The sequence below is a fragment of the Psittacula echo genome (genome assembly GCF_963264785.1).
Source record: "Psittacula echo genome assembly, chromosome: 1".
NCBI lineage: Eukaryota > Metazoa > Chordata > Aves > Psittaciformes > Psittacidae > Psittacula > Psittacula echo.
In genome coordinates, this window is record NC_137735.1 from 116,806,952 (window position 1) to 116,832,674 (window position 25,723).

The 25,723-nt window shown below is 39.7% G+C and overlaps 1 protein-coding gene across 2 annotated transcripts; it reads right to left on the bottom strand.

Moving 5' to 3' along the window:
* NUDT4 (nudix hydrolase 4) lies at positions 1-25,723 on the bottom strand (the record flags this gene model as incomplete). Of its 2 annotated transcripts, none has more annotated exons than XM_080632316.1 (5): positions 1-806; positions 2,312-2,396; positions 4,807-4,851; positions 12,187-12,297; positions 25,625-25,723. In XM_080632316.1, the coding sequence occupies 5 exons, from the start codon at positions 25,721-25,723 to the stop codon at positions 604-606; spliced, it is 543 nt and encodes a 180-aa protein (XP_080488442.1). In that variant the 3' UTR covers positions 1-603. The 2 variants fall into 2 exon arrangements, with proteins under 2 accessions (XP_080488442.1, XP_080488441.1); XM_080632315.1 differs by having other exon boundaries at positions 2,312-2,399.

Below are 25,723 nucleotides of genomic sequence, written 5' to 3' on the forward strand. Positions count from 1 at the left end.
TACACATTACATGAAGATTGCATAGGACAAGGCAACCTTTTCGATAACTGAGGCAAGCAGCGCTTAGTGTCGGTATCCTTTGCTCTCAGCAGGCTTAACGTGATTTAGTGCTTCATTGTCTCACTTACGCATCTCTGCCTCTAACACACCCATTTCCACAAATACTGCCACCTTAAGATCTTAGTACTTCAGCCAAGGATACCAAATCAGAGTTTAGTATAAGTCTGTTTGCTCAAGCTTTTTTGTAAGCAAGTACTCTTGCTTAGAACTACTAAAACTGAGAAGTCTTAAATAAGCTGAACACCGCTGAGATGCACATTTTATTTTAGAAGATACGGAAACTTATATATTCAAATTTCCTTAAAAAGAAAAGAAAAAATGGCCTATTAAGGCATCTTAAAAAAAAAAAAAAAAAATCCTTGTATGGCTTTGGTTTGCTGAGATACTCTTTTACATTGTTAAAAAGGAAAACCATGTTCAAATAGATTTGACATTATGACACATTCACATATTTCACTTGGAACTGACAGTTATACAGATGCCTACATGTGATCACAGATGTCTCCCCTTGTGATGACATGAATAAAAAGGTAATCCAAATGTTTATCTCACAGTAGAGGGCAACCCAGAAGTCTGTGCAGAAGTGACGTATAAGGAGTTGTTATCTGGAAGAGGGGGAACCACAGAGTTTCCGTTAGTGGGTGAACAGCTCAGTTTCAGTTTTTCCAAGTACTCTGCATGAACAGGCTTGTGACACTGGAGGACCTTGATGGCATCTTCTACTTTAAACCATTCTCTTTTCCTTCCTGAATGAGTATAATGCACAAAGAAAAACAATGTTACAAATCTGTAACAGCACCATTTGTTGCTATCTGATTATTCACTTTCTCTCATTTCTCCTACTTCAGAAGTTCAAGTTGTCAGGCAAAAGATAAGCGTGAAAAGACCTTGAAGGAACACAAACGATTCACTCAAGCTTACTGAGATGTAGTTAATATTAAAGCCTTTCAGATCTGTCTTATACAAGTCAGTCTTCTAAAATTAGAGGCCTTTGAAAACACTTAAGACAAGGTAAAGGATAATATTGTTGAAAGTAGGATTAACTATTTTTCATTTTATTTTACACTGTTATAGATACTATGCTTGATATTAAGACACCTATAAACCACTTGTTTAAGACCAAGGTATGTGGCCCCACCAGGGCCGTTCATCCACTGCCAGTGGCAACTCCCCAGAAGGAAGCCAGCAGTAGCAGGAACAGATCAGAACTGGCCTCACAGGCCCAGTACAGTTCCAGGTACAAAACCCCCTTAAAACAATTCCATTGCTGCCGATACTGATCCTTTTAAATAATGGACTGATCATCAGTGTTGCTATATGGGGAAACTGACATGCAAATAAGAGGGTGCGCTCCCACAGCTTGATAGTATTGTAACCAAACCATTCGCTCTCCACCTGAAACTGGGCAGTTCTGAAGCTACCCTTAGTTCGATGCCAGTCACTGACAGACCAATGGTGCTAGGCTTATGAATGTAAACACCTCCTGAAGAGGCCAAAGCATAACTAGTCAAGGTAGCATGTCATTTTTTGATACCAATTCTTGGCTAACTAAAACTTCAGCTGGACCAATACACTGAATGAACCAAGCTTCTAGTATCTTTACCTTCAACGTGGAGGAGCTATACATCACAAAGGATGTTAATCTAACTAAACTGTGTGACAGTGGTATCTGTATGACATATACATATTATATATATGTATATACATATATAGTACATATACATATATATAGAGGAACAGATGCCTCAAGGTCAGCACGATCTTTACTGTAAAGTTAGTCTATGGTGAAAGTGAGTACTAGTGTTCTCCCCCTCTGCCCCAAGGACTCAGGGGAAGAAGAACTTCACCAAAAATTTCCAAAGATTTTTTCTTTCATTTTTCCAAAGACATTTTAAAAACCACCCGGGAGGATGTGGCAGCAAAATATTCTATTTTATGAGGAAAAAATAATTAGTATAATATTTGGCCTTAAAAAAATAATTAAGAGCTGTATCAGCAACTAATAATGAAGTTTACTCCATCATGATACTTATAATACCCTAATTAATATAAGAGTAACACTATGTAGGAAGCAGCCCTAGCTATATGTGTACCAAAGTGTGGAGGAACAGCATCACGATTTGCAGTAATTTCAGTTTATAGAACAGAATTAGTATTGCCCCAGAATGATATGAATTGCTTCAGAAAATGAAAAACGAAGGCTGCTTAATACATTTGAAGCATATCACATGAGGACAGAGAATGGGTTTACCTATATTAACTGAATCCTCCCAGTCTTCCAGTATTTCCGTCACCGTAAGAACATAAACGTATGTCCTGTGCTTCCGATCCTGGTTCTGCTTGAATGTTAGAAGTAGATGTTTTAATTCTCAGTAAAAAAAAATAACTTTCAGACTTACCGCAACTGTAAGATCAGCAGTTACTCACCTCTGAAGGATACTTGCCAGTGAAACCTGATTCTTATTTTCACTAGAAGAACATCTGTACTGAGTAGGCCGAGAAGGATGGAAAACCCCAAGTCTTATTTGAAACAACTATTTTATTTTACTAACCTAACCACCACCCAGAAACCAACAAACCTAAACCAGCCCAAGCAAATTTGAAGATCGTAAAGTTGTGACCAAACTATGTTCTTGGTCATCCAGTTTAATATTAGCAGTTGTCCATTAGTACTGCCCATTACTTATCTTTTAGGTATGTTGTATATTACCCCCAGTTTAGTGCATTTGCTAAAACAGTTTCCACAACTCATGTTCCTAAATGACAGGTTATGAAAAAACCTTTGCAGGATGGAATGCTGCATCATGTGGCTAGATCATCTACACAGTGCTGGCTATAAAGTTTCACTCAGCAAGCAAGGCAAATTGAATAGCCTATGTTTGCAGTCATGACAAACGCACAAATCATTACCATCTGTTCACTCATCAGATTTGCCACGTTTGCAGCACTAACCAACTATTTAGAAAGCACACTGTTTTGAACAAGGCAAGTCAAATAAAGAGCCTGACAGGCAGCCTGCTCAGGGCAGGGTCACTGCACCACAGCCAGCCCACCCAAGGTCTGCATAGACATTACTCCCTGTTTGCTCCAAGGCGGGCTAGCATTGCACTGTGAAAGGTGCAACCCAACTAACCAAACCACACTGCCCCTTGGAAAAGGGTTGAGCTCCTAGAAAACTCTGGATCATCTACGATTACAACTATATTAAGAACCAAGAGATGTTATGCCCTAGCTCCCCTTACAAATGGTTTTATCCTTGTGCCAATAACCATTCCTACTTAACTCTGTTCCACTACACTTAATGTAGTTTTAAACTGTTGCTCTTTACTAGGAAATAAAAAAAATACTCCAAGACAGTTCCATTGTCAGTGTCACTATTAATTAAATGGAGTAAATACATCTATAACATGTATCCTTTCCGGCTGTACTTCTAGAATATGAGGACTCAGCAGCAATGTAATTTCCATCTTTCTCTTAGTTCCATCCCCAGGTTGCAATATGTGGCCCCTTCAATGGTACTATTAACTACTTGTGGGGCTGTGTTGTGAAACTGAAGTAAGGCCTTGATTTAGGTTAGAAGTAACCTAGAAAAATGCCACTCAGATTTTTCTCTCCTCTGGTCTAGACAGCAGTAGATAGCTTCAGAAGAACATACAGCTTAATTATCAAAGCATCATCATCAACAGCAGCCTGTTTTAAGGTAACAAGATGATAGGTATTCCTATCTCATTTTGATCTGAGCTAGGAAATACAGAATACTTCTGCAGACTAACCAGCAGAGTTAACACAGACATATTTTTAATGTATAGGACCATCCAGGTGAACTCATAAACCCAAAACAAATCAGAAAAAGGGCAAGTACTACTAACTACAAACACGGTCTCCATACTTCACAATGGGAACCTTTAGCACTGTATTGAATAGTCAGTCATACATGACTAAGTCATTTTTCACATAGGAAATCCCTATTGGGAATACACTGCCTCTGAAAGTTGGTTTTATAATTGAACTGTCAAGATTCATACCTAATTGCTGGACTAAGGGACTTTCACCCATCATACAGCACAACACAACTGATCTGAAGACTCATACCTACATTTCTATCAGCTACTCTTGTTTAGAACCTGAGCAGAAGGTGGCAACACCAATACTGAAAGAGAAGTATATCTAACACACATCCTCATACTGTCAGTAGCTCAGCATCTGATGTTTATACTTCAGAACACAAGCTTTGAAGCACATACCATTGCTAAAGGTCAGATGTATGTTATCCAAAACCTTAGCTTTTTTAGTGAATCAAAGCCATAACAAAATACTTCATACACAGCATAATGACTCCATCAATTTAGGTGCGTGAAAGCTGACAAGTAGCTTCAGCAAATCTAATCAGAGAGGAAAAGTCAAAACAGTGCCCCCAAAATGCATGTGTGCTATTTCAGACATCCTACACCTTTTAACATTGGTTTCATTTTCTTTTAAGCTTCTAGAAGTTGTCTCAGTACTAATTCAATCTTTCCAGGGAAGTTCAAAGTACTTTGAAATCTTCCTATTCAAATCTTTGCACATCACCTAACAGCTACAGGAGAACACTTGTCTAATGTAGCATTTCCAGCAGCATGGCAAAATTATAAGCAGGTAATACTTAAGAACCCAAGTCTGATGTTGTAGTTTACCAAAGCTCACAAAAACCACCCTCCAAACGAACCACAAAAGCATTGTTTTTAATAGATAAAAGAAATAGCTCACCTCAAATATCCCAAGCAGTCTGCCCAGCTTTCCCTTTACTCCAGCCTACAAAACAAGAAAAGGTGTTAATATGTGCTTTTCATTTCAAAGCCTAAAATATCAGTTCCAGCCTCCTACATCAGCATACTCCTCCTTGTTAGGGTTATTTAACATAAGTTTTAATTAGGCAGGGTGCATTGCTTCTGGAGTTTCATGTTTTACAGTACTTAAAAGCACAAAAGCTTGTCCTAATGAATGGATCAAAGAATGCATAAATCTTTAAAGTTTTCCATCCAGACCAAAACACTGTTTTACTTACCATGTTTTTTGTGTACTACATTTTATTAAAGAGATAAATGACACCCAATACTGAAATAATCCAGGGAAGTAGATAGGACAAGATAGAATTTAAAGTCGTACACTAACAAATCTAGAGAAGGAATCATTAAAGCCCCATTGCTATTTTATACAGAAACTGAAGTCCAGTCTTCAAAAGACAGTAATAAATTAAACTGTAGGTTACTGGGTGGATCTTGCAGCATAATGACTTCATGTACCCTAGTTTTCATACAAAAGTGGAGCTTTTGGTATATAACCTTAAACCCTCATTTTCATCCCTGATTCTCTACCAACAGTTTGAATTATTTTTCTAGTTAGTAACATCACAAAAGGCTCTAAATTCAGAGTTTTACACCAACTTTTTAAAACAACCCTTACGTGTATCAGCCTGTGCTTAATGATTTTTATCAGCACAGTAAAGGTGGTTGTTATATTCTACTAAGACTCTAGGGGTTCACCCCCCCTCCACTCCCCAAAATAATATTTAATGCCTGTTCCAATAGAATCAGTTTTGGATCATCCATTTATTCTAAACCAAGCTTGGTCCATGTGCTTGAAACCTGAACGCATAGGTAGTCTACTGGTAGAGAAAGCCATATTTAGATTTTATTTGTCCTGTTGTATAACCCATATTTAAAACAGGGCTTAGCACCAAGATGACATTTTCTATCTTTCAGTCTTTGTTTCCATCATTAACCAAAGAAGGTTACTGATGTCTTTATATAAAGGACCATATGGATCAATTACATTTTAATGAATAACTCTGACAGACAACTGGGCAGGCTTTAGCAATAACTCTAATCAAAGAACTTACAACTGAATGCTTTCTGTGTCTTTTTGAAGAAAGCAGATGGCTGGGGTTATTTATTAGGCAGTTTTGATGAAGGAAGTCTGATCACAGCCCGTGCAACTCAACAAGCATTTTGCTTATCCAGAACAAGAGCTAGACCTAAAGTTACTGCAAAACTACATACAATATTCTTCTGGTTGTTTGCTGTAATGACAGAGATACCTGTCAGAGCTCATGAAGTTGAAACACATAACTGGATGGGCTGGATAAGTGATTAGGCAGTGCATTAATTATGAAAGAGGCAGATCCTTATTTTGGTCTGAAAAGGTCAACTATGCCATAAAAGGCACTCAATAAATATGTGGCTTTTCAGCATGACAGAGCCCATTACAGGCTCTGTAGGTTTCTCAAACCTTAAGAAAAGCTTTTCCAAGTACCAAGGAATTGCTCTAAAGGGGACTGTGCTACACCAGAGGGAGAGAAAAAACTTACTTCCCCCAACTCAAAAAGCTTTCAAGATTTTGTAACTCTAAGCAATCCTAGACAATGCCTTACTTACATTACAAAGATATCTTAAAGGCAGGTCTATGGGCAACAGGACTGTTGAAGGACAAAATCTCACCATCAATAGATGCAGGAGGGCTTGTCTGAACGGCTAAGTGGGAGTCTGACATTCAACTGATACCTAACACATGGCACAAACACCACAGCCAGGTATGTTTACTAATACTGAATAGCTTTCATAGAGAAGTTTCTTTTAACTTACTGGTACTCCACAGTTACGATGTGTGATGTTGCTCGAAGTGGAATTTACTTAAAAGTGTCTCTATTCTCTCTCCAAGCAAATCAGTGGTTTAAACAAATACTCTTATAGCTGAGTAATTCTGAATGAAACAATTAGAAGCACTCCATTACATTAAGTGTAAAAATTCCCCCACGCTTATGATGAAGCTTTTATGCACCAGATGTTGCTACGTAAATGTGATTACTGTCTCTGATGACTTGTTACTCTCTAGGCAAAGATATGTGCTTCCAAAATGTAGCAGAGTAGCATCTTTTGAAAACCACCATACCCCAAAAAGCACAAAACAGTGGTAATTAGTGTCATGAATTTCCTCTGAAAGTAATATATTCAACTGAATCATCTTCATAGTTTAAAAAGTATCATCAACTTGACAGTGATTTTTTTAAAGTGCCTTTGCTTAACAAAAATATTTCCTCCAAGTTCTTTATCTTCCTTTAAAATGTGTCAAAATTAAGTGCTAGAGGACCAAGAAATGATTTGGCTTTTTCCCTAGAAGGTCACCTAGAAAGTTCCTGCTTTCCCAGTTGTAAGCTTCTACAGACATTCAATACACTGACTATGTTCTGGACTTAGAACCACTTTGTCTCTAATAGCTTTCTTTCATTGGCCTTTATGTACCCATGGCTGTTAAAACATGATTTTTTTAAACAGAATCGTATAGGCTACCACAAGTGTGTAAGTCTAAACTGTGGGAGAAAAGCCTGAAAAATCCCAGGCATTTCTTTTGACATACAAGCTGTTGAATTAAGTGCTACACCTCCAAGAATGATTCCCTAAGGAAATCTATGAGTACTATGTAGATGAAGTCTCAAGTCTTAATTTATGCATATATTTTAGTATTAGTCTAAATCCAATCAAAAGAGGGAAAACCTTCCACTTCATCCCATTCTGGCCTGGAAGTCATTCACTGCTGGCAGCTACAGGCGTACTGCAGTCTCAGATGTGCAGTCACACTTGCCTTTTGCTTCCTGTAGATGGAGCAAGAGTCATGCTGCAGTTTAACTCAGGCTAACAGTCTACCAGGGCAGAAAGTTGCTTAAAATCTGAGAGATTTGTGTTATTTTTAACTGTGGAATCTGTTGGACAGTACTTCAATGGCTATGCTTCTGAAGGCACAAGGCAAGGGTATTCCTGCCCTTTCTTTCAAACTCTTCTAAACCCCAAAGGGTTTCACTGTACCTGCCACAATCTTTCAGCTGAAATGGTGTTTTCTTTACTTCCTGAAGTATCTACCTAGTCCTAGTCTGTAACACCCTATCATTTTTCAAATACTAGACGCTTACTGGAGCAGATTCCTCTATTTCCTGTGGGAGGTCTTAGAAAGTATTACTGCCATTTCTACTGTTGTTGTGGGTTACCCTTCAGGATCGGCCTCTTCTTCTCAGAAGCCGTATTTATGCAGGTCTGGGAGGAATTGCATATTTTTTGGTAGGCATTTCAGTACATTAGTAAGTTCAAAGCAACAGTCTCAGGTTTTTTGTAAGATGGAGAAAGGAAAGGGAGTGGGAGGGTGCTCCTTCCATTTAAGAGGCTGGACATCATCAGCTTGCCACCCTTATTATTTGTATCATATTTCTCTTTGAACACCACATGTACAAACAACTTTTATTTCCATCTTTCACACTATGCAATTAAAGACTAAGCTCCAAATTCATTAACAGAGCAGCTCCTCATTTAGATGAGGTTTAATGCCTTTCTGGGATTGCTTTACACTGTAACTTCATTTTGGAATTCTACTTTCAGGTTCGTAAAAACTTATTGTACCTGAGGAGCTTGACAGGTTATCTGAATTGCTATAGCCTGTGAAATTGCAGACATATTTACATGGAACATACTAAACATTTAGTAGAGGCTAAAACCCAAATCACTAGCATGAGCAAAACTAAAAATTATATTGTGGTGTCACACAGGCAAACTATGGAGCAACTGCAGTGCAGATAGATTTCACTACAAAGATGTTTGTTTGGGTTTTAAAACGAAGACTTTAAATACACTACTGTTGGTGGGAAAGTGAGGGATATTTAGAGCCAGAGGGCTACACATTGTGAGTTGTTAGCACTCCTACCATTAATAAATGCCATTATAACTCTATCAATTCTTCCATTTTAATAGACTAATTACTAATTAGTCTAATAGACTAATACTAATAATAATAATACTAATAATACTAATAATACTAATACTACTAATAGACTAACCAATGCTTAGTTTGTGCATGACCCAATACTGAGGAAACACAGTTCAAACCAGTGCCACAGTATGCCTCCTTTGAAGTTTACTCATTCACAAAACTCTTAACAATTCACTGTACTGTAACCAGCTTGCCAGGTGACATTGACCTTAGTTTAAAAATAGAAAGGACATCCATCTCTATAAAGGTTAGTATGAATTTCCATGACTCAAGTCAAACCCCTGAATACTGCTCTGGCTTTTCTTTAAAAGTGGTGCTTTGCAATCTTGTGGCAGCACACAATATTCAGCCCATCACTTAGGAGTATTTTACTTTAAAGCATAAGCTTTTAACACTTATCAGCTACACAAGTTATCAAACCCTAGAAACTCTGAAGCTGTAGAACAAGTGCCACCAAATGGCTTTTCCTTATTAAAGCCCCACTCTTCATGTATTTGCAAGCACAGCTCAGAACTGAACATGGCTGGCAGTCTGTTTCTTACTCCAGAACATCATAAAAATTATACCCAAAAAGCACAGCTACTGTAGTGTAAATGAATAAAAACTGGTTTACCTTCTGAGCAAAACACCCCTGTGCTAGCACCACTCAAGAACTCTGTTTGCTGGGTTCTCTTCTACCTTTAGAAACAGTTTCTCTTGTGGTATCTAAGCACTAACTATGTTGGCATTTTGAGACATTCACAACATGCAGCCTCTTACTGAAATCCTGAAATCCTGATGACAACACATATAATTCTAAGCAGCCACAGAACAACTTAACATACAACGCACTGAAAGGTATTAAAAGCATTTGCCTAAACCACGTGTTTATATGTAACTGATTTTAAGATTAATTTTGGGTGATAACAAATAAAAACATGGATCAAAAGAGCTTTGTACGAGTGAAGGAGGCTGGCCTGCGTCTTCAGGACTCAAAACAGCCTAGGGCTGCTGAATAATGCAGTTCTTGACCAGAACCACCATGATGTGTGAGAAAATCTTGCTCTGCCCTGAGATAAAAAGTGAGGGCCAGAACAAAACTGAGCCATGGAAGAACTGCTTCACATCATCACAGCAGGTACTCACTCCTATTTTGCTTTTTCTGATTTGCCTTTTTTTTTTGCCTGCTGATGTGAAAGCACACACCCAAAGGGAAAAAGATCATTCAGAAGTAACCAACATTTTGGTATGTGTATGAACTAGAGAAGCTCACAGTGTCTGGGCAGTGTGTGCACTCCAATTGGGCTTCTACATTAACAAGAGAAATTTGTACTAAGTTTATACTACATGATGTATCATCTAGTAATATTCTGTACCGATTTCTTAGCTTAACCTTCTCCAGCACTCATGACCCATGCACTGCAGAAATCTGCAAGCAGAGCTACAGCAAAGCCAGGACTTGGCAGTGTTCCTCAGGATATTCCGAGGGAATAACCATGTTAAGTAGAAAACTAGCTACTGGCCCCCAGATCACAACTCTCACTGGTATACTATTTTGCTATGAGGTCAGGCAGAGCTTTGTGTGTAGCACTGCATTCTCTGCAAGCTGAGAAGCTAGATCACTCGGGTAACTTCCAATAGTCAAACACCCAGCAGCTTTTGTGACATACTAACTGCAGACAGCTCCCTTTGAGATCATTATTCTTCACCATGAAAGAAAAAAAACCCCAAACATGACTACAGTTCAGTCAGCTCTAGCTTGACATGGAGATCAGATTTTACAATCCCTCATCTTGGACCGTGCCTTAGGTTAGATCAACAATTAAAACTACCAGTGTTCACAAGAACACTGAGCCAATGACTGTGCTTTTTAATCCCACCCATCAACAAGTGACAATGGGAAATACCAGGACTCTCCCCAGAGGTGCTACTATCACCTAAAAGCCTAAATCTTTGCTGACTCATTCCTAGAAACCTGTACCTTTGCTCCTTAGACTACCTTGTGGCTGCCTGCCTCCTTTACAAATACACAAGCACTTATTTGAGTATGTCTTGCGCAGCTTGAAATTGGCTCCTCCAGCAAAACTGGACAGTCAGAAAGTCTGGAATAACTTTGTATCAGTACGGCTTATTTATACTTAAACCTTGCTGCACAAAGGCTGCCAAGAGCATTGAATACTGAACTAATCCATTCCCTGTGTCAGAGGGGAGGAAGGTTATAAACAGTTCACAGAAGATCTCATTTTGACACCAAATAGGAGGCAGCATTTGGTACAAGTTGATCTATATCAAGTTCCAAGCCTCTACAACCCAGCAGAACCAGTCTTAAGGCTAAGCAAGCTAAACTACTACTAGATAGCACAGCTAATTAAAAAAACCCCAGAACACATTATACATACTAATTAGCAACAATATTAATGTGTTTTGCGAATAGTAGTGGTCAAACTGGGACAAGAAAACTGTTTAAAACTGTTTACAGCAGCAATCCTGTAGCTCACTCACTTGCCAGGATGCATCCACTTTCTTCAAAACCTTATACCTTCTGTTTAAGAAGTATGCTATAGAGTATGAAGAGTTAATCAGTGGTTGCTTATGCACTGCATAATTTCTAGCTAAATCAAGCAACTGATTTCTCTTGAAGTTTTGTTTGGCTTACAGTCCTGGCTGTTAGATACTGAAGTAACATTTAACAGTTTGCCCAGGAAAAATAAATAGCAAGTTAAACCCCAAATTTCTGAATTTGCAAATTTAAGCGCAATACTAGAGTGGGAAACTGCACTAACTCATTAAGACTTAAAGCTCTGTTTTGCCTACAGGTAGCGGCAGAGATACAAAGGCAGACTATACCTATCGTGCTTTCTTGATAGACAAACAGCCTTAAATATACTTAACAAGGTGTTTTTATTGTTGAGTTCTCAACTGCTCAGATAGATCAGTTTCAAATCCATTTAGTTTGGAATCTTCTCAAAGGTCTGTTTATTTCTCTTTCTTATGTAGCTACACATTAATGGTTAGTTCACCTTCAGTCTGTTCCAGAAGAGCTGCGAGTCAAACATTTTCTGCACAAACACAGAAATGCTACACTACTATAATATGTCATCTGGCATAAAGTCACAGTTCCAGTAAGTGTTTATAAAGGCAGACAGAAATTTAGCTATGAAATGAAAGTGTGCTGGGAAGCAAGCTAATTAGTCCACCTCACCACATTACACCCCAATTCCAACACACACTGCAGCTCTTTGAATTTCAAAACCATAGAAGTCTCAGTCAAATCCTAGACAAAGGAGGCAGAATCCTCTCTTTCATCTATGAAGATAGCAGCAGCAGCAAGAAGCTGGATTTCAGTTTTATTGTTACCTCTTCATACACCTCTCTGACGGCTGCTCCCCCTGGTTCTTCTTCTGGTTCCATTCCTCCACCTGGTACAATCCACTGATCTGGGTATCGGCTACTGCTTACCAACAGCACCTATAAATAATTGCAAATGACCATTAAATATAGCTCATGTCAGGAATACTGGTACTATCTATTTTTTCAGCAATGCACTTATTCACCTAGCCAGATGGATTATAGACTTTAGAAATCAGACAAAACAGGCAACCAGGAGCTGCAAGAAGTGGAAAAAAAAAAGTGAAATTATTAAAACCCAGTCTTTATAATACAATTAAGTCAAGATGATGTCATTGTACTCTCCTTACACAAACACTTTCATCAGATGCTTAGACACTGAAAAGCACACAATACAACACACTCAGGAATGAAGATATACAACAGAAATCTAATAGCATTATTCTCCATTACTGAGTCTTAGGGTCATATAGACCGTGAAGCATGAAAATTCAGACATTTTCATCATGCAGAAGTTAAACAAACTTCTTTTCAGTTACTGAAGTGTTATGTTAGTATGGTACACTTCCAGTATTGCATAACTACATTATAAGGAGAGTACTTAATTGGCCCTTGTCTAATATGGTTTCTTCTAACATTTCTGTAAGAGGAAAAGCCACCATGCACTGAATTTTAAATTATTTCTAAATTTAGTAACTTTCTTCCCCAAGACACTTTAATTTCACTTAATTTGACTCTGTAATCTGGACATATCATTGATATATATCAATTTAAAACCCACTGTCTATAGGGTCTGTCCCTCATAATATTCAGAGCTGAGAAGATTTTAGCCTCCAGTCCAACAAACTAGGATGCCTCATATTTGGAGTAATTTGCTGCAGAAGTTGACGAAATTATTTCCATGTGGTCCTGAATCAAGGTCTAAACAGTGTAAATTGTATCAGAGAGCCATCCTGGTAAGTAAGACATAATCATCTGTGTAGTAACATGCTTCATATTCTGGGCAATACTTACATAAGCCCTACTCTGAAGTCAAATGACAACTGTGGGGAGCAAAGGCCAGGGTCAGTGCTCAAATCTCTAATAGCAGTTAAAGACTAGCAACAAGAACCTCAGTCTAAAGGTTAAAGTATTGACTGGTGTCAAATGGCTGAAGCGACAGGCTAGTCTTCGCAAAACTTCATGGCCTTTAAACTCATCCTCTGTTGGATTAAGCAGGAAAACAATTCCCTGATGAGAGCAACAGAGAAATGCTTATCACTTGTACTATGTCCCTTTGGCATTCACAGAAATGCAGTGTAAGTTCACCTACAGGAACTGGGAGTGTTAATTAAGATGACTGCATGCTTTTGTGAATGCAACAATGAGTGAGCATACTGAGGTGCAGCTAGTAGAACCTTATCCAACAGATGTCTTCTGTATTTGTTGTTTAGTTTATTTGCAGTCACGATTAGTGTTACTGCCCACTGTAAGAGAGTAACACTATTAGGATTAGGATCCTCCACTCTGTTCTTTACCCCCAGATTTTTCCTACAACAACTAAGGAACACAGCAGAGCCCTCATTTAGCACAGAATAGTTTTTAGCCTCTGATTTAAATGTTCATATTTCCAGTCAACATAAATACTTTTCTCAGTTGTCTAAAAAACCTAGAATAAGTCAGTAAAGGCAGCAAGGTTAGACACAAATGCATCTCAACTTGATCTTTACAGCCAAAGGTTTTAGTTTCCTAGGATCCTTTGACATTAACAGAAGCTTAATGCGTACCCAGAAGGTACGCAGCTTTACTAGATGTAAAGAAAGCTTTTGAAACGTAGGTGGATCCGTATCACTACAAAGAACTACAACCTCAGCAGTACTTAAACAGCAGTTGTAAAACTCAAGTTATGAATTCACTTGTGGGATCCCAGACATAAGCTTTACACATTATTTTCTGCTGATGAAACTAACACTCAACTGCAGTCATGTGGAAGCTAGCAACAATGATGAACAAAAGGATGATTATACCACACGAAATCATTCCCAGCTTAGCAGAATGGTTTTAATCAGCATTCATTGTTTAGTTAAGGCTAAACATAAAATTCTTAATTACTACTAAGGGATAAATCAGGTTGCTGGTTCTGGCCGTGTACCGTAAAGGCAGGAATTTTTTATGCCTTTATATATATATATATATATATATATATATATATATATAGTATAGACTACTGCTAACCTAGTAATAGTCTGTTGAGATGGGTTGTATATCTATTAGCTTTAAATCACCCTTTTAAGAAGCAGAAACAATACACATTAAAGTAGATCAGCTGTGGTAGATGGGCTTTACATAAGATAAACTCCCAAGTATTACAGCTTGGAAGCTCATTTTGGCAGCTACTCAAGCCTCCACTAACCCTGAAACTGAAGCATTTTCTTAAGCATCTTTCCCTCTATGCTTTATTCTCCTGTAACCCCACTGCTTTTACAGGCCGAACCCAAGGGACCACACTAAGGTATATCCCCAAGACTTCCAGGTGCACAATTTCTTCCACCCAGTAACATTAAGATTTGAAGCCACAAGGGCATGAGGCATCCATCACTGGGTGTGCTAGCAAAAATGTACTCAGTGGTAATCAGTTTCTATAAGAGCCAACAACCAATAGCTAGCAGTTAGAAGACTGCTGTACAGCTGCGAAGCATTCCACACAGATTCTTTCAGTTATGGTAGCAAGTAATCTTGCACTCAATAGCATATTTTCTGGTTTTTTGTGTTGTTCTTTATTCCATGTAGTGGATGTAATTTTCAGGTATTTCCATCTCTAAGCGGCGAGAAGATACATCCCATGTTACCTGAATGGCTAGGCTGTAAATATAAAGATCACTTAAAAATGAAGACACCAAAAAGCTGTGGTTAGTTGACAGTGCACTCATATGCCAAAGAGGTGCAAAATCAACAGCAAAAAGCCAGCAATTCACATTCTCTTAATACAAGATAATCCAACCAGGAAAAGAGAGATCTAAGTTGCCTGGACACCCAATCTTTTCTGAGGATGTTCATGTTCACACAAATTAAGCAGTCTACTGAAAAACAAGGCTGCAAAATCTTATACACCTACATATTTTCTGGCCTATGCACACCAAATTTTATATCATAACCTCATTAGGCTCAGAACAATGGAAGTACTTCCCATGCAGAGAAATCTGTGTCTGTATCTTTGAATGCAGAGAAAGGAATAAGATTTGTGTTGCATTACTTGCTTGTGATCATGTCTCTGAAAAAGCCTTGATGACTCCTGTTCAAAAGATTTCCAAAGTGCACAGTAATGGCATCAAATCTGCTTGCCTAGTTATATTGTGAAGTTCATATTACTTCAAAGACTGAGGTAAAGCTATTATTTCCATAATACTGCCAACCGAGGAAGGAAAGCTGTAGAATTCAGCTAAGAGAAGAAAAATTCTTCCACTAAGTCTTACTAGCCAAGTTTTTACCTTGTTTTCAATTCCCAGAATAGCAATGACCTTTTGAGTGCAGTGAGGAAGAGAAGCTGTTAGCCAGCCTACTTGTAATAAGCACCTATCGATATGCTTAACCAAGACGTGGTTAACCAAGAACCCAAAGGTAATTACAGAGCACATGGCACCATGGGACTTGCTCACTATAAATGCCAAGCCTGAAGACAAACAACTGGACATTTCTAGAGAAAGATGCCAAAGTTTTGGCCTGTTTAGTGTTCTCAAGTCAAAAGAAACTTGTGAAACAGTTAGCAGCCATATATTCCAGAAGACTAAAATGGCAACAGCTCAGGGTAACATAAATTATAACCACAAGTTATTCCTCTCTCTATTATTCCACACCCCCCCACCCCCCACCCCCCATCAAGCACTCAGAAGGTAGAAAATGGCTTAAGGTTATACAAAAATATCATTGTTTTCTGTCTTCCTTAATTGTAGGGCATTGGAGCTTACCAAAATAATTGTATTAAAACCCAGGTTATGTTGAAAAGAAAAAAGCAAGGCTAAGGTTGAACCTTGCTACACAGAACAAATGCCCACAGCTGGATTCTTCTGATTTCAGAGTAGTCATCCACAATTTGAATGATGCAACAGCAGCAGAAGCCCCTATAACCAGCTGCAAGGTGAGTACTTTTCTATAGCAGATATGTAACTTGCAAGGAAAAACTAACTTACAGTTGGAAAAATACCATTCCAATTCCACAAAAATTTGTCATTAGACATCTTTAAGCTCTATCCTCCAAGCCTAATCACATCTATTCCTCTCTTCCCCACTGCACACCCCATTTTCTTCCATCATCATTCCCCCTAATCCACTAGCTATGTCCAACTTACTGTTTGAATGACCTGATGGAGACAGCAAAGTCTGCCTTTTTTTATAGTAAAACTGGCAGTTAAAAGGAACAGCTTTCAAGAGGAAGGGAATCAACCTCTCACCTCCAAAAGGCCACCGTGCACGTGTGGCTCAGTTGCCAAGAACACTGTATTGCTCGAACACTGTATTGCTCAGGTGTACAACTAAACACCGCACAGAGAAGGAAAGGAGGAGGCAGGTACATGGAAGATAGGATGATTTAGCTCCCAAGCTCTATGAACCACTTCAGATGTACAAGTCTGAGTTATAGGAAAGATCGTAAAGGCAGCAAAAGGTACCTCTCAGGTACAAAACAGTGTCAAAATGCTGTTAGAGATAACAGATGTACTGAATGTTGTCTCAGGCATCAGGAAACATTAAGGAAAAAATCCAACCCTACTTAGGAAATAAAAAAAAAAAAGCCAACCAAAACCTAGGATCCACACTGATGGAGGTTAATACAGTATAGCCTAGCACACTCAGTATGGAAACTTCAGCCTAAATGGTTGTTCTGCCAAAGCTGCAAGCACCTGAAAGGATCATAAAGCTGGTTTAATCCAAATACAGCCAGAACAGTCAGTCAAGCCCTATGCTTTGTTTAAAAATGGCCATAAGCAGATGCTCAGGGAAGACGACAAGTAGAAAACATTTTATTACTCCACAACCCTTCCAACCTCTGATTGTTTTCAGCTCAGGAGCTTCCTTAAAAGTACTGGGAAACAACTCTGAATGCTACAATGGAGATTTACTGAGAAGCAAGAAAAAGCACCTCTTACAAACCCTGGATTGTATTTGCAGGATTCACTGTATGAATACCTAGGCAAAAGCACACATCTCCAATTAGAGAGCACGTGTCAGCCTGCTACTGTAGTTAAGAGATTTCCTTTATCAAACACTTTCTGCTATTTTATGAATCACTCCCTCATTTCAGTAGTTCCGAAATAGCTTCTCAGTTCCCCTATAGGTTACTGGGGTATCCTTGTCCTACGATGTCATTGCGTCTCTTTTCAACTCCAGAAAGCTGAAGAATGCAATAGAGCTTTAGAACTTGCAATGCCAGACAGGTAGCATTCAGTAAGAAACATACTTCTGCCTTCCTGAAAATATTATTGCGTGATTGCTGACAGTCCTCATTCTTTACTGCAACCATTTTCAAAATGACTTTAACCTGGAGATGCAATGTGCACAGAGTTATTGCAGAGTAGTAAAGAACCTCAAGGTCAGATTTGACAGCATTTTAAAGCTAATTAAAGTCAAGGCTACAACATCTTGACTTTCTCCCTTACACTGGCACTATGAGTTCAGGAAGCTAATCTGGCTGAAGACTGGCTTGTACCATTAAAGCCTAGTTTCCAGCCTTCACATGCTCAACAATGATCAGTACAGAGCCTTAAGAGGGGCAGCACCATACAAACTGAGGCAGAAAGGCATGACTGCAGCTACCCAATTTCAGATCAGCCTAGGCCAATTCAAGTGCCTCTAACAAAGTACTTCACAGACAACAGAGTGAAAAGGAGTCCCCAGCTATGAGAGAAGTTAAAAGAAGATTTAGTCTCAATGAACAGGAACTAGCAGAGCAGCAGAAAAACGGCATAGCTAGCAGTACGTTAATCCTAACGCACATTAACTTGAGCACAGCATCTTGAAATCAACCCAGAAAACTTGGTTCTACATAATATACTGCACAGTCTGAAATATCCTCCCAGCTTCAAATAAAGATCACTTTCTAAAGCAGCAGCATGATGCTTGGACATCAAATCAGTACAACTTTATCAGCATTCTGAAGATGAATGATAAATATATACATATATTTTGATAATAATTCAAAATCAGATCTGGAAACTACTTTTCCTTTGAGATCTTCCAATTTTAAGGCAATATATCAATAGAGAGAAAAACCATCAGCCTTTTTCAGAAGAAGTTGCACTTTAACTCGCAATTAAAATTTTATTGTTATATAAATCTTATTTCGCCTGAAATTCACATGTTTGGCTAACATGTTATAGCAATGCAGAATCCGAGTACCTTCCTCTGGCTATTTAAAGTACTTTGTTTTGTACTTCAACTAAAGTGTTCATATCAGGAACAGACAGCACTACACTACTATGGCACATCAGTCAGATCGCATTTCCTCACCTCAGCAAGTACTCAAGTCACCTGTAACATCAGATTTCCCCCTAAGCTTTAGTATGATTTGGACAATCATATGTGACAGGTCTCATGGTGCAGTGAAGGGTGTGGATCTTCCACCCAGCCACATGGCAAAAGGAGATTCCTGGCTGCAAAATATCCTGCAAACGAACAAGAAACCCCCTGTCCAGTGTCTATAAAGAAAGTTTTACTTCTCATGCTGGATCAGCTCCCCAGTCCACTTCACAGTACGTTCTTCTTCCCTTATGCTTGTCAATACAGACCAAGACAGAAAACACAGAAGGCAGTAGAGGATCTAAAACTCACATTGTTGCCCATGTCTTTTCACTTTAAACCATGGCCTAAACTTGAGCAGGAGAACTGGGCTTTACCAGTTACTTGGCAACATAATCTGTTTGACTAAGGGATCAACTTCCAAGCACTTGTCAGAAGCAAGAGGGCCAAGTCTTTGAGAATCTTTCATCTGCAGGTAAAGACATGACAAGGTTACTTCTTGACAAGCACCAATTACCTGTTACCCTTTTTTGCCTTTGAGATACTTGGGAAAACAAACAAAGAAACATAACTTTGAAGACAAAATTTGTTTTAAAATATTTATGTTTATAGGACTGACTCCACTGAAGTACTTAAGCACCAAGAAGCACCAAGTCAGCTTTTTAAGTGTTCTACAAACAATACTGGAAAAGCTACACAACAACCTGTGGTATGGGAACTCACATACCTGCAAAAGACGTTTTGGAAAACATGGCTTCAAATCCTAGCTAGACATAACTGCATATAGGTGCATACATTTCTGAAAAAGCCTGCTACTCTGCTATTGTAAGGAAACTGGTGACTTGGAGGTTTTGAGCACCACAGAGTTAACTGGGGCAATTCAAACAGAAACTTTACCACCCATTCAAATCCTCAAAGTAAACCTAACATGGTGCAAGTAAGCTATAAAGGGTATTCTCTCAAGTATCTAAACACTTACAAATATTACTAGTTCAAAAAGACAGCACCTCTAAACGGGGCAAAACACAGTATGTTTTGTTGCAGGACACTTTAGCTTGATGTTAGACAGGTAGAGCCATGTTTCCTTCTCCCCTCAGCCCATTAAACACATTTGTATGGCACAGACAAGGAATACCATAGGTACCAGAAAAAAATAATCAAGACTTCACAGTATAAACCAACTCATGGTTGACTGATTTCAGATACTGAAAAGGCATGAGTGAAGACTCAAGCTCCCTGGTGTGGTGGACAGCTGAATTCCTACGGCTTTGCTGAACTTGCAGACTTCTACTGCTGGCAAGCAGCAGCAGTTTGTCAAAAAAGATCCCAACATGAAAGCAAGATGCATATTGCATATGTCTGCAGAAAGCTGTTATCCCTACTTCCATAGATAAATAAGGCACTTGTTTTATTTATAAGTTTGTTACCTCATATAAATCCTACCACAAAAACCTAATATTCAATTATACTCTATATGTTTAGCAGGGCAGAGATGAGACAGAACAATTCAAAAACACAGGGCACCTAAAGTCTGTATTAAAACATGTATTCTCTGGTATTTTAAAATATGCCTATATTCTATTAGGCAATCACAGAGCAAGCTAAATAATCTGAATCAGCCCATATATAGCTTTGGAGAACCTGCCAGCCTTAAATATGGTGCCATGGTTACACTCCAAATTATATCTGAAAGCACACATTATCTGTGCTTATACCTGAAAGCTTACACTGAAGGAGAGAGAAACCAAATGGAAAATTCTGAGTCAAGTATGGAAGATCTTTCATCACTACACAAGTTTATTTACAATTCCTAGAATGCCCCATTTTGCCAGGGTAGCCAGGTGACCCTTCTGGGCCCTGGTTTTATGTATCAGGTTACATTACAACAGGTCTTTCTGGTTTTCAAATGATTCGGACCAATGCAAATAGGAATAACATTATTTTTACTGCACTATCCTTCCTAAAACCACTGCTAACATAAAGCAACAGCCATACAAACCTGAAAAACCCTACAATTTTTAAAAAACAATGAAAGCAACCACCAGAACAAGGTGGTTCTTACAAAAGTGTTTCTTAAATCTTGATATTCTACAGCCCAAGCAATAAAATTCTCTAAATCAGACCAAAAAGGAGATACAATACTTAGGAGCCTATCATTTTTTAACTCAAAGTTATGAGGCAGCAATTCGCATGCAAGTGTATGCCCTGCTACAGGAAAAACCATAAATCCACATTTCTCATAAGTGTGTGGCAGTACAGTTACCCTCACTACTGTCTAAATAGTAACAAAAAAACCCCATCTATTTTCAACCCTTTTACGAGGCTTGTTGTGTAACAACAAAAAATGACAATTAAAAACTGAAAAGCTTCAAGACTTCTTTTTGTGTATGAAACTATTTTGTTAGATCTGCCAGTAGCAACTGCTGGCTGAACACTAAAGTAGGGCTTTCAATGCTATATTCAACTGCATAAAGCAGTGTTACAGATGCCAAAATCATTAGAACACACTCAAGTTTTATATTCAAGGTATTTAAAAATAACTGCTCATTTACTAGTACAGTATGTAGTTGATGGAAGAAAAATTAAGCTAGCTTTTAAAATTGTTTTAGTTACCCAAATGAATATAAATATGTTTATTACTGTTTGCTTTTCCTGCTTTAAAGGCCTGCCTCATTCTCTGCTTTGAGAGGCAGGATTTTCCTTGCCTACCTTCTGCCCAGACCCTAGGACAGCAGCATTTTATGTAAAACCAGTTTTTGCAGAATGCATAAGCAATTCCAACCCACAGAAGCAGTCGCTCCTCACAGACTGACAGAGGTTCTCCTGCAGGCTTACCCTAAAACTTCCATCCACATCTAGGTGTTCAAGAGAGACTTGTATGTCCTCGTATACAAGTCCACCAGCCCATCCCAGGCTGCTGAATACCATTAGCTTTTGCACACACCTAACAGTTTCCTGCTTGTTCAAAGAAAAAGCCTGCAGCCCCCACGCATTTCATGCCACATAGCCTTGTTTCATTTTTCATGGGATTTTTCCTGTTTCATTTCCAGATTTTTTTTTTCTAAACAGACAGTGCCTGCAATTACTGCTTCATTTCCATTAATAACATAAAGAGCCAGCGCTTCAGCTCTTACCCAGCCATCTTGCTCTCTCTTCAGCCCAAGTGACAACATACAGAAACCAAAACAAGCAACACTTCAATGATAATAGTCTAAGAGATGTTCTAAAACACTAAAAAACAAACAAACAAAAAAACCCTAAAACCCCAAATTCCAAAGCTACTGGCCACACTATTTGTCTATTTGGGTTTCCTCCAAGATTTTTTTATTATGTTTAAATCATACAATATTACAGCAGGAAGGCTACTAATTCTAGACCAAAAATTGCTACACAGCACTAAATCAGCATATGTTGAGTCACTTGAAGATAAAGGAAGGGAGGATTTCTGCTGTGGTGCATCTGGACAACCATCAGTCATCTCACAAGCAGATACTTTCATCTGCAACACCAGCTCTCAAGACAAAGCAGAAGCTTTTGACAGGTTGCAAGACTGCAGGCAAGCCCAGTTTCCAGACCATAACACCCAAGAGAACTGACTCAACAATTTTAAGTCTGGCAGCAAAGACTGCTGGTAAGTGTAATTGGACAGGGTGCAATAGCTGCAGAGCAGGATTTCAAAGGCTGTATTTCAAACTGTCGGCAGGGACCACCAGCCTGAATTTTGCCTTGCGGTATTTTAGAGCCCACCTATGTTTCAAATTAAGGAAAAGAAGTGATCAGAAAATGAATGGAAATACAACATGGTTTTACCAAAAACATCCTTTGTTACCACAGTCTTTTTCATGTTGCTTCACAGTCCATAAAATTCAGCTGTAACACCAGCTTCAACAAGGCCATTAAGGTAGATCGAGAAGTACAACAGAGACAGGAAATAAACTAAGAAGCCATAACATACGGATTTTGCTAGATAATGATTAGCAATAGAGATATTAAATGTTTCAGTGACTGGCATGACTTTTATTGGTTGCAAGCACAAAAAGCTGTAACTGAAATTGTGAGTCTCCAAATTGAGATGCAGTGTCCGCAAGCCACGGTATTAACGGGAAATTTCATGCTGAAGTTGCAGAACAAGGATCACAGTTGCTTAAGAAGAACATATTGTGAATCTAATGCCCAGGACACTAGTCCTGGTACAAATTCAAAGTTCACAAGGTGGGAACAAGTAGAGACTTAAATACCACCACTAATCACAAGATGACTATACAATAGCTTTACACTCATGATAAAGACACGTCCTATCACAATGCTTTCTTCTGGTACAGCTGGAGAAGTATTAGTAACCTTTTAAACAACATGGTGAGATTCCATCTACAGCAACTACAACTTCTGCCCACATTAAAAAAAATATGGCTGTCAAACTGAAGGAAATGAAAAAAAGCTGCCATGACAGCCAGAGTAAGAGAAAACTGGTTTTAGGAGATGAGGCTTTAAGACTTCAAGTCCATCAAAAAAATGCTAAGAAAGGAATGACTGCTACAGATGAAATTGCTAGAGCTGTCAGAAAGCCAAGTGCAAAGGAGGAGGAAAAAAAGCCAAAGCACGAGCACAACCAGATATGGACTGGCCTTTCAGAAAGTCAGAATGAAGTAGGAAGACAGGTTAATTCTAAGATTTGTATCAGAAGATTGCTGCAGATACTCATTCCTCCAGACAGAAACTAACCAGCTTCAGCTGAAAAGTAGAACACAATCTGTTGAGAGAGTCTTCGAGACAGTATTTCCAAATAATAAAAAGTTAGCTTCTACAGGAGTTCGCTGTTCCCCTCTTCTTCCAATCACCCAGATACTCCCTTTGTGCTCCTTCACAGCAGACAATTTCCTGCACTTAAAAGATCCCTGGAGATGTAGGTCAGCTGAAAATCAACGGTACAATCTCTAGAGAATTGGAAAGGAAACACTGAAGATATTCACATGGAATCTGAAGTAGATCAGCACAAAAACTTATTAAGACAACAGGTTTCAAGAACAGAAACATGCCTCATCCAGCCAATTCAGGGAATGTGGCTGGTGCTACAAGTTAATCACAAATAGTAGTCAGGCATCAAACTTCTAATGAATAGGTTCTGTATTGATATAGATGGAGCTAGCACTTGGGAAACAGCTCAGCAAGCTCAGGATATTGCCACTGCTTTTCTGTAAATAGCTTACCAGGAAACGATTTGAACTGTTTCCGCACCTTAATCTATGTCCCAAATCTGACTTGGTGTTATCCCATTCATTTCATCCTCAAGTGTGCCTACTTGCACAATGCCAAAGCCCAGCCTCATGCTAGCCATATAGGTACTCCTGCCACAACACCACGAAGCGCTCCAGGGCAACAAGTGTCAGCATCCACTGTTCTTACTCAGCCCAGCAAAGCTACTACCACCATCCTCAGCCTCAGAGGGTGCTCTTAGACACAAACGATGTTTTGAAGCAGCAGTGGTCTCACTGGGATGCAAGACTGAAAGAGAATACAAGAAATCACAGCAGGAAATGAAGAATGAATGAAAACTATTGGCAACGGAGACCCCAACCATGAATTTCCAACTACAGTTTGGTGCAAGAAAACTGTAACAGCATCTCAGGTGTTTGAATTTTAAACTGGAATAGCATCCAAAAATATCTACTAAAGACACATAAATGGAGAAGCACACTGAAGTATCAAATGTGTTGCTGAAACCAAAGAAAAGCTAGACCAATAGCAAAAACTAGCAAGATTCCTGCTGGGCACTCTTCTTTATAATATTAGAAAAAGATGATCAGTGTGGTTCCAAGGTTGATATTTATACCACAAAGGGAATGGCATATACCAGAACACCATATAACATTTTTGCCTAAACCCAAGGGACCATATTTTGAGACGAGGCCTCTCTCTGCTGTGTTATATTGCTTAGCAGATGTTTAAGCAAGAAGTTTGCCACATTGGCAGCCCAGGTATAGACACTGTCTATTTGCTGGAAGAAGCTAAAGGGGGGGAGCGTGTGTGTATGTAACTCAAACCCTAACCATTTTAGTTATTTTATAGCTATTAAACAACAAAATGAAAACGGAAAACAGTATGTTTCCAGCCTGGGATAGTCTGTAAACGCATTGTGCAATGAAGACATCAGCAAAGTTTCCAGAAAACGGTCAGTGCAATTGACCTTGGCTAGGCACACAGGACAACTTTGTTGCCACCTCCGATTCTGCTGCAACATAAAACCCTGGCTGAGCGCTAGCCTCTACAACCAAAACCGCAACGCCAACCCTCCTCCCGCCCCTGAACAAAGTACTTTTAAGCACCATTTCACTCTCTTGGTGGGAAAATGAGGTTTTCTAAACACAAAGATTTTCTTAACCCATACTAAGGTACGGCGAAGAATACGTCCTCGGGGCAGCACCAGCCTTATCCTCGCTGCGCCATTACATAGGAACCTATGTTGTGCACGTTATGGGCACACAAAGGATAACGCAGGAGTCGCAGCCAGTGGCCGGTCCCGCCCCGGGCGCTGGGGCCACCTTCCCGCCCCTCAGCCCGAGGGACGCCGCCCGACGCGCACAAAGGAGGGCGCCGCGCACGTGGGCCCCCGCTCGCCGCGCCGCACCGCGCCGCCCCAAGATGGTGGGCGAGAAGCGAGCCGCGGAGCCGCCGCGCCCGCCCCGCCCCACGGCCGGCTTCGCAGAGCCCGGCTCGGTACGGCTCGACCCGGCCCGGGCACCGCAGCCCCCCGGCCTGGCGAGCAGGGGTCCCCCGCAGCCGCTACCTATCCCGGCTCGGGGGAGAGCTCTAGAGCGACTGTGTGCTGTGGGGTGTCCCACGGGAGGAGCCCGCGCCCCCCAGCCAGACAAAGGGAGGCAGCACCGGCGGGGGATGGTGGAACAGGAACCCCGCCCGACCGGGGCCAGTCCCGGCGCCCCCACGTGCGCGGCGAGCTCACCTCGTCCTCCCGCTCGCTGCGGAAGCACAGACACGCCGCCCGCTTCTTGTAGCCCTCCCGGTCGTACGTCCGCGTCTGGTTCGGCTTAAATTTCATCAT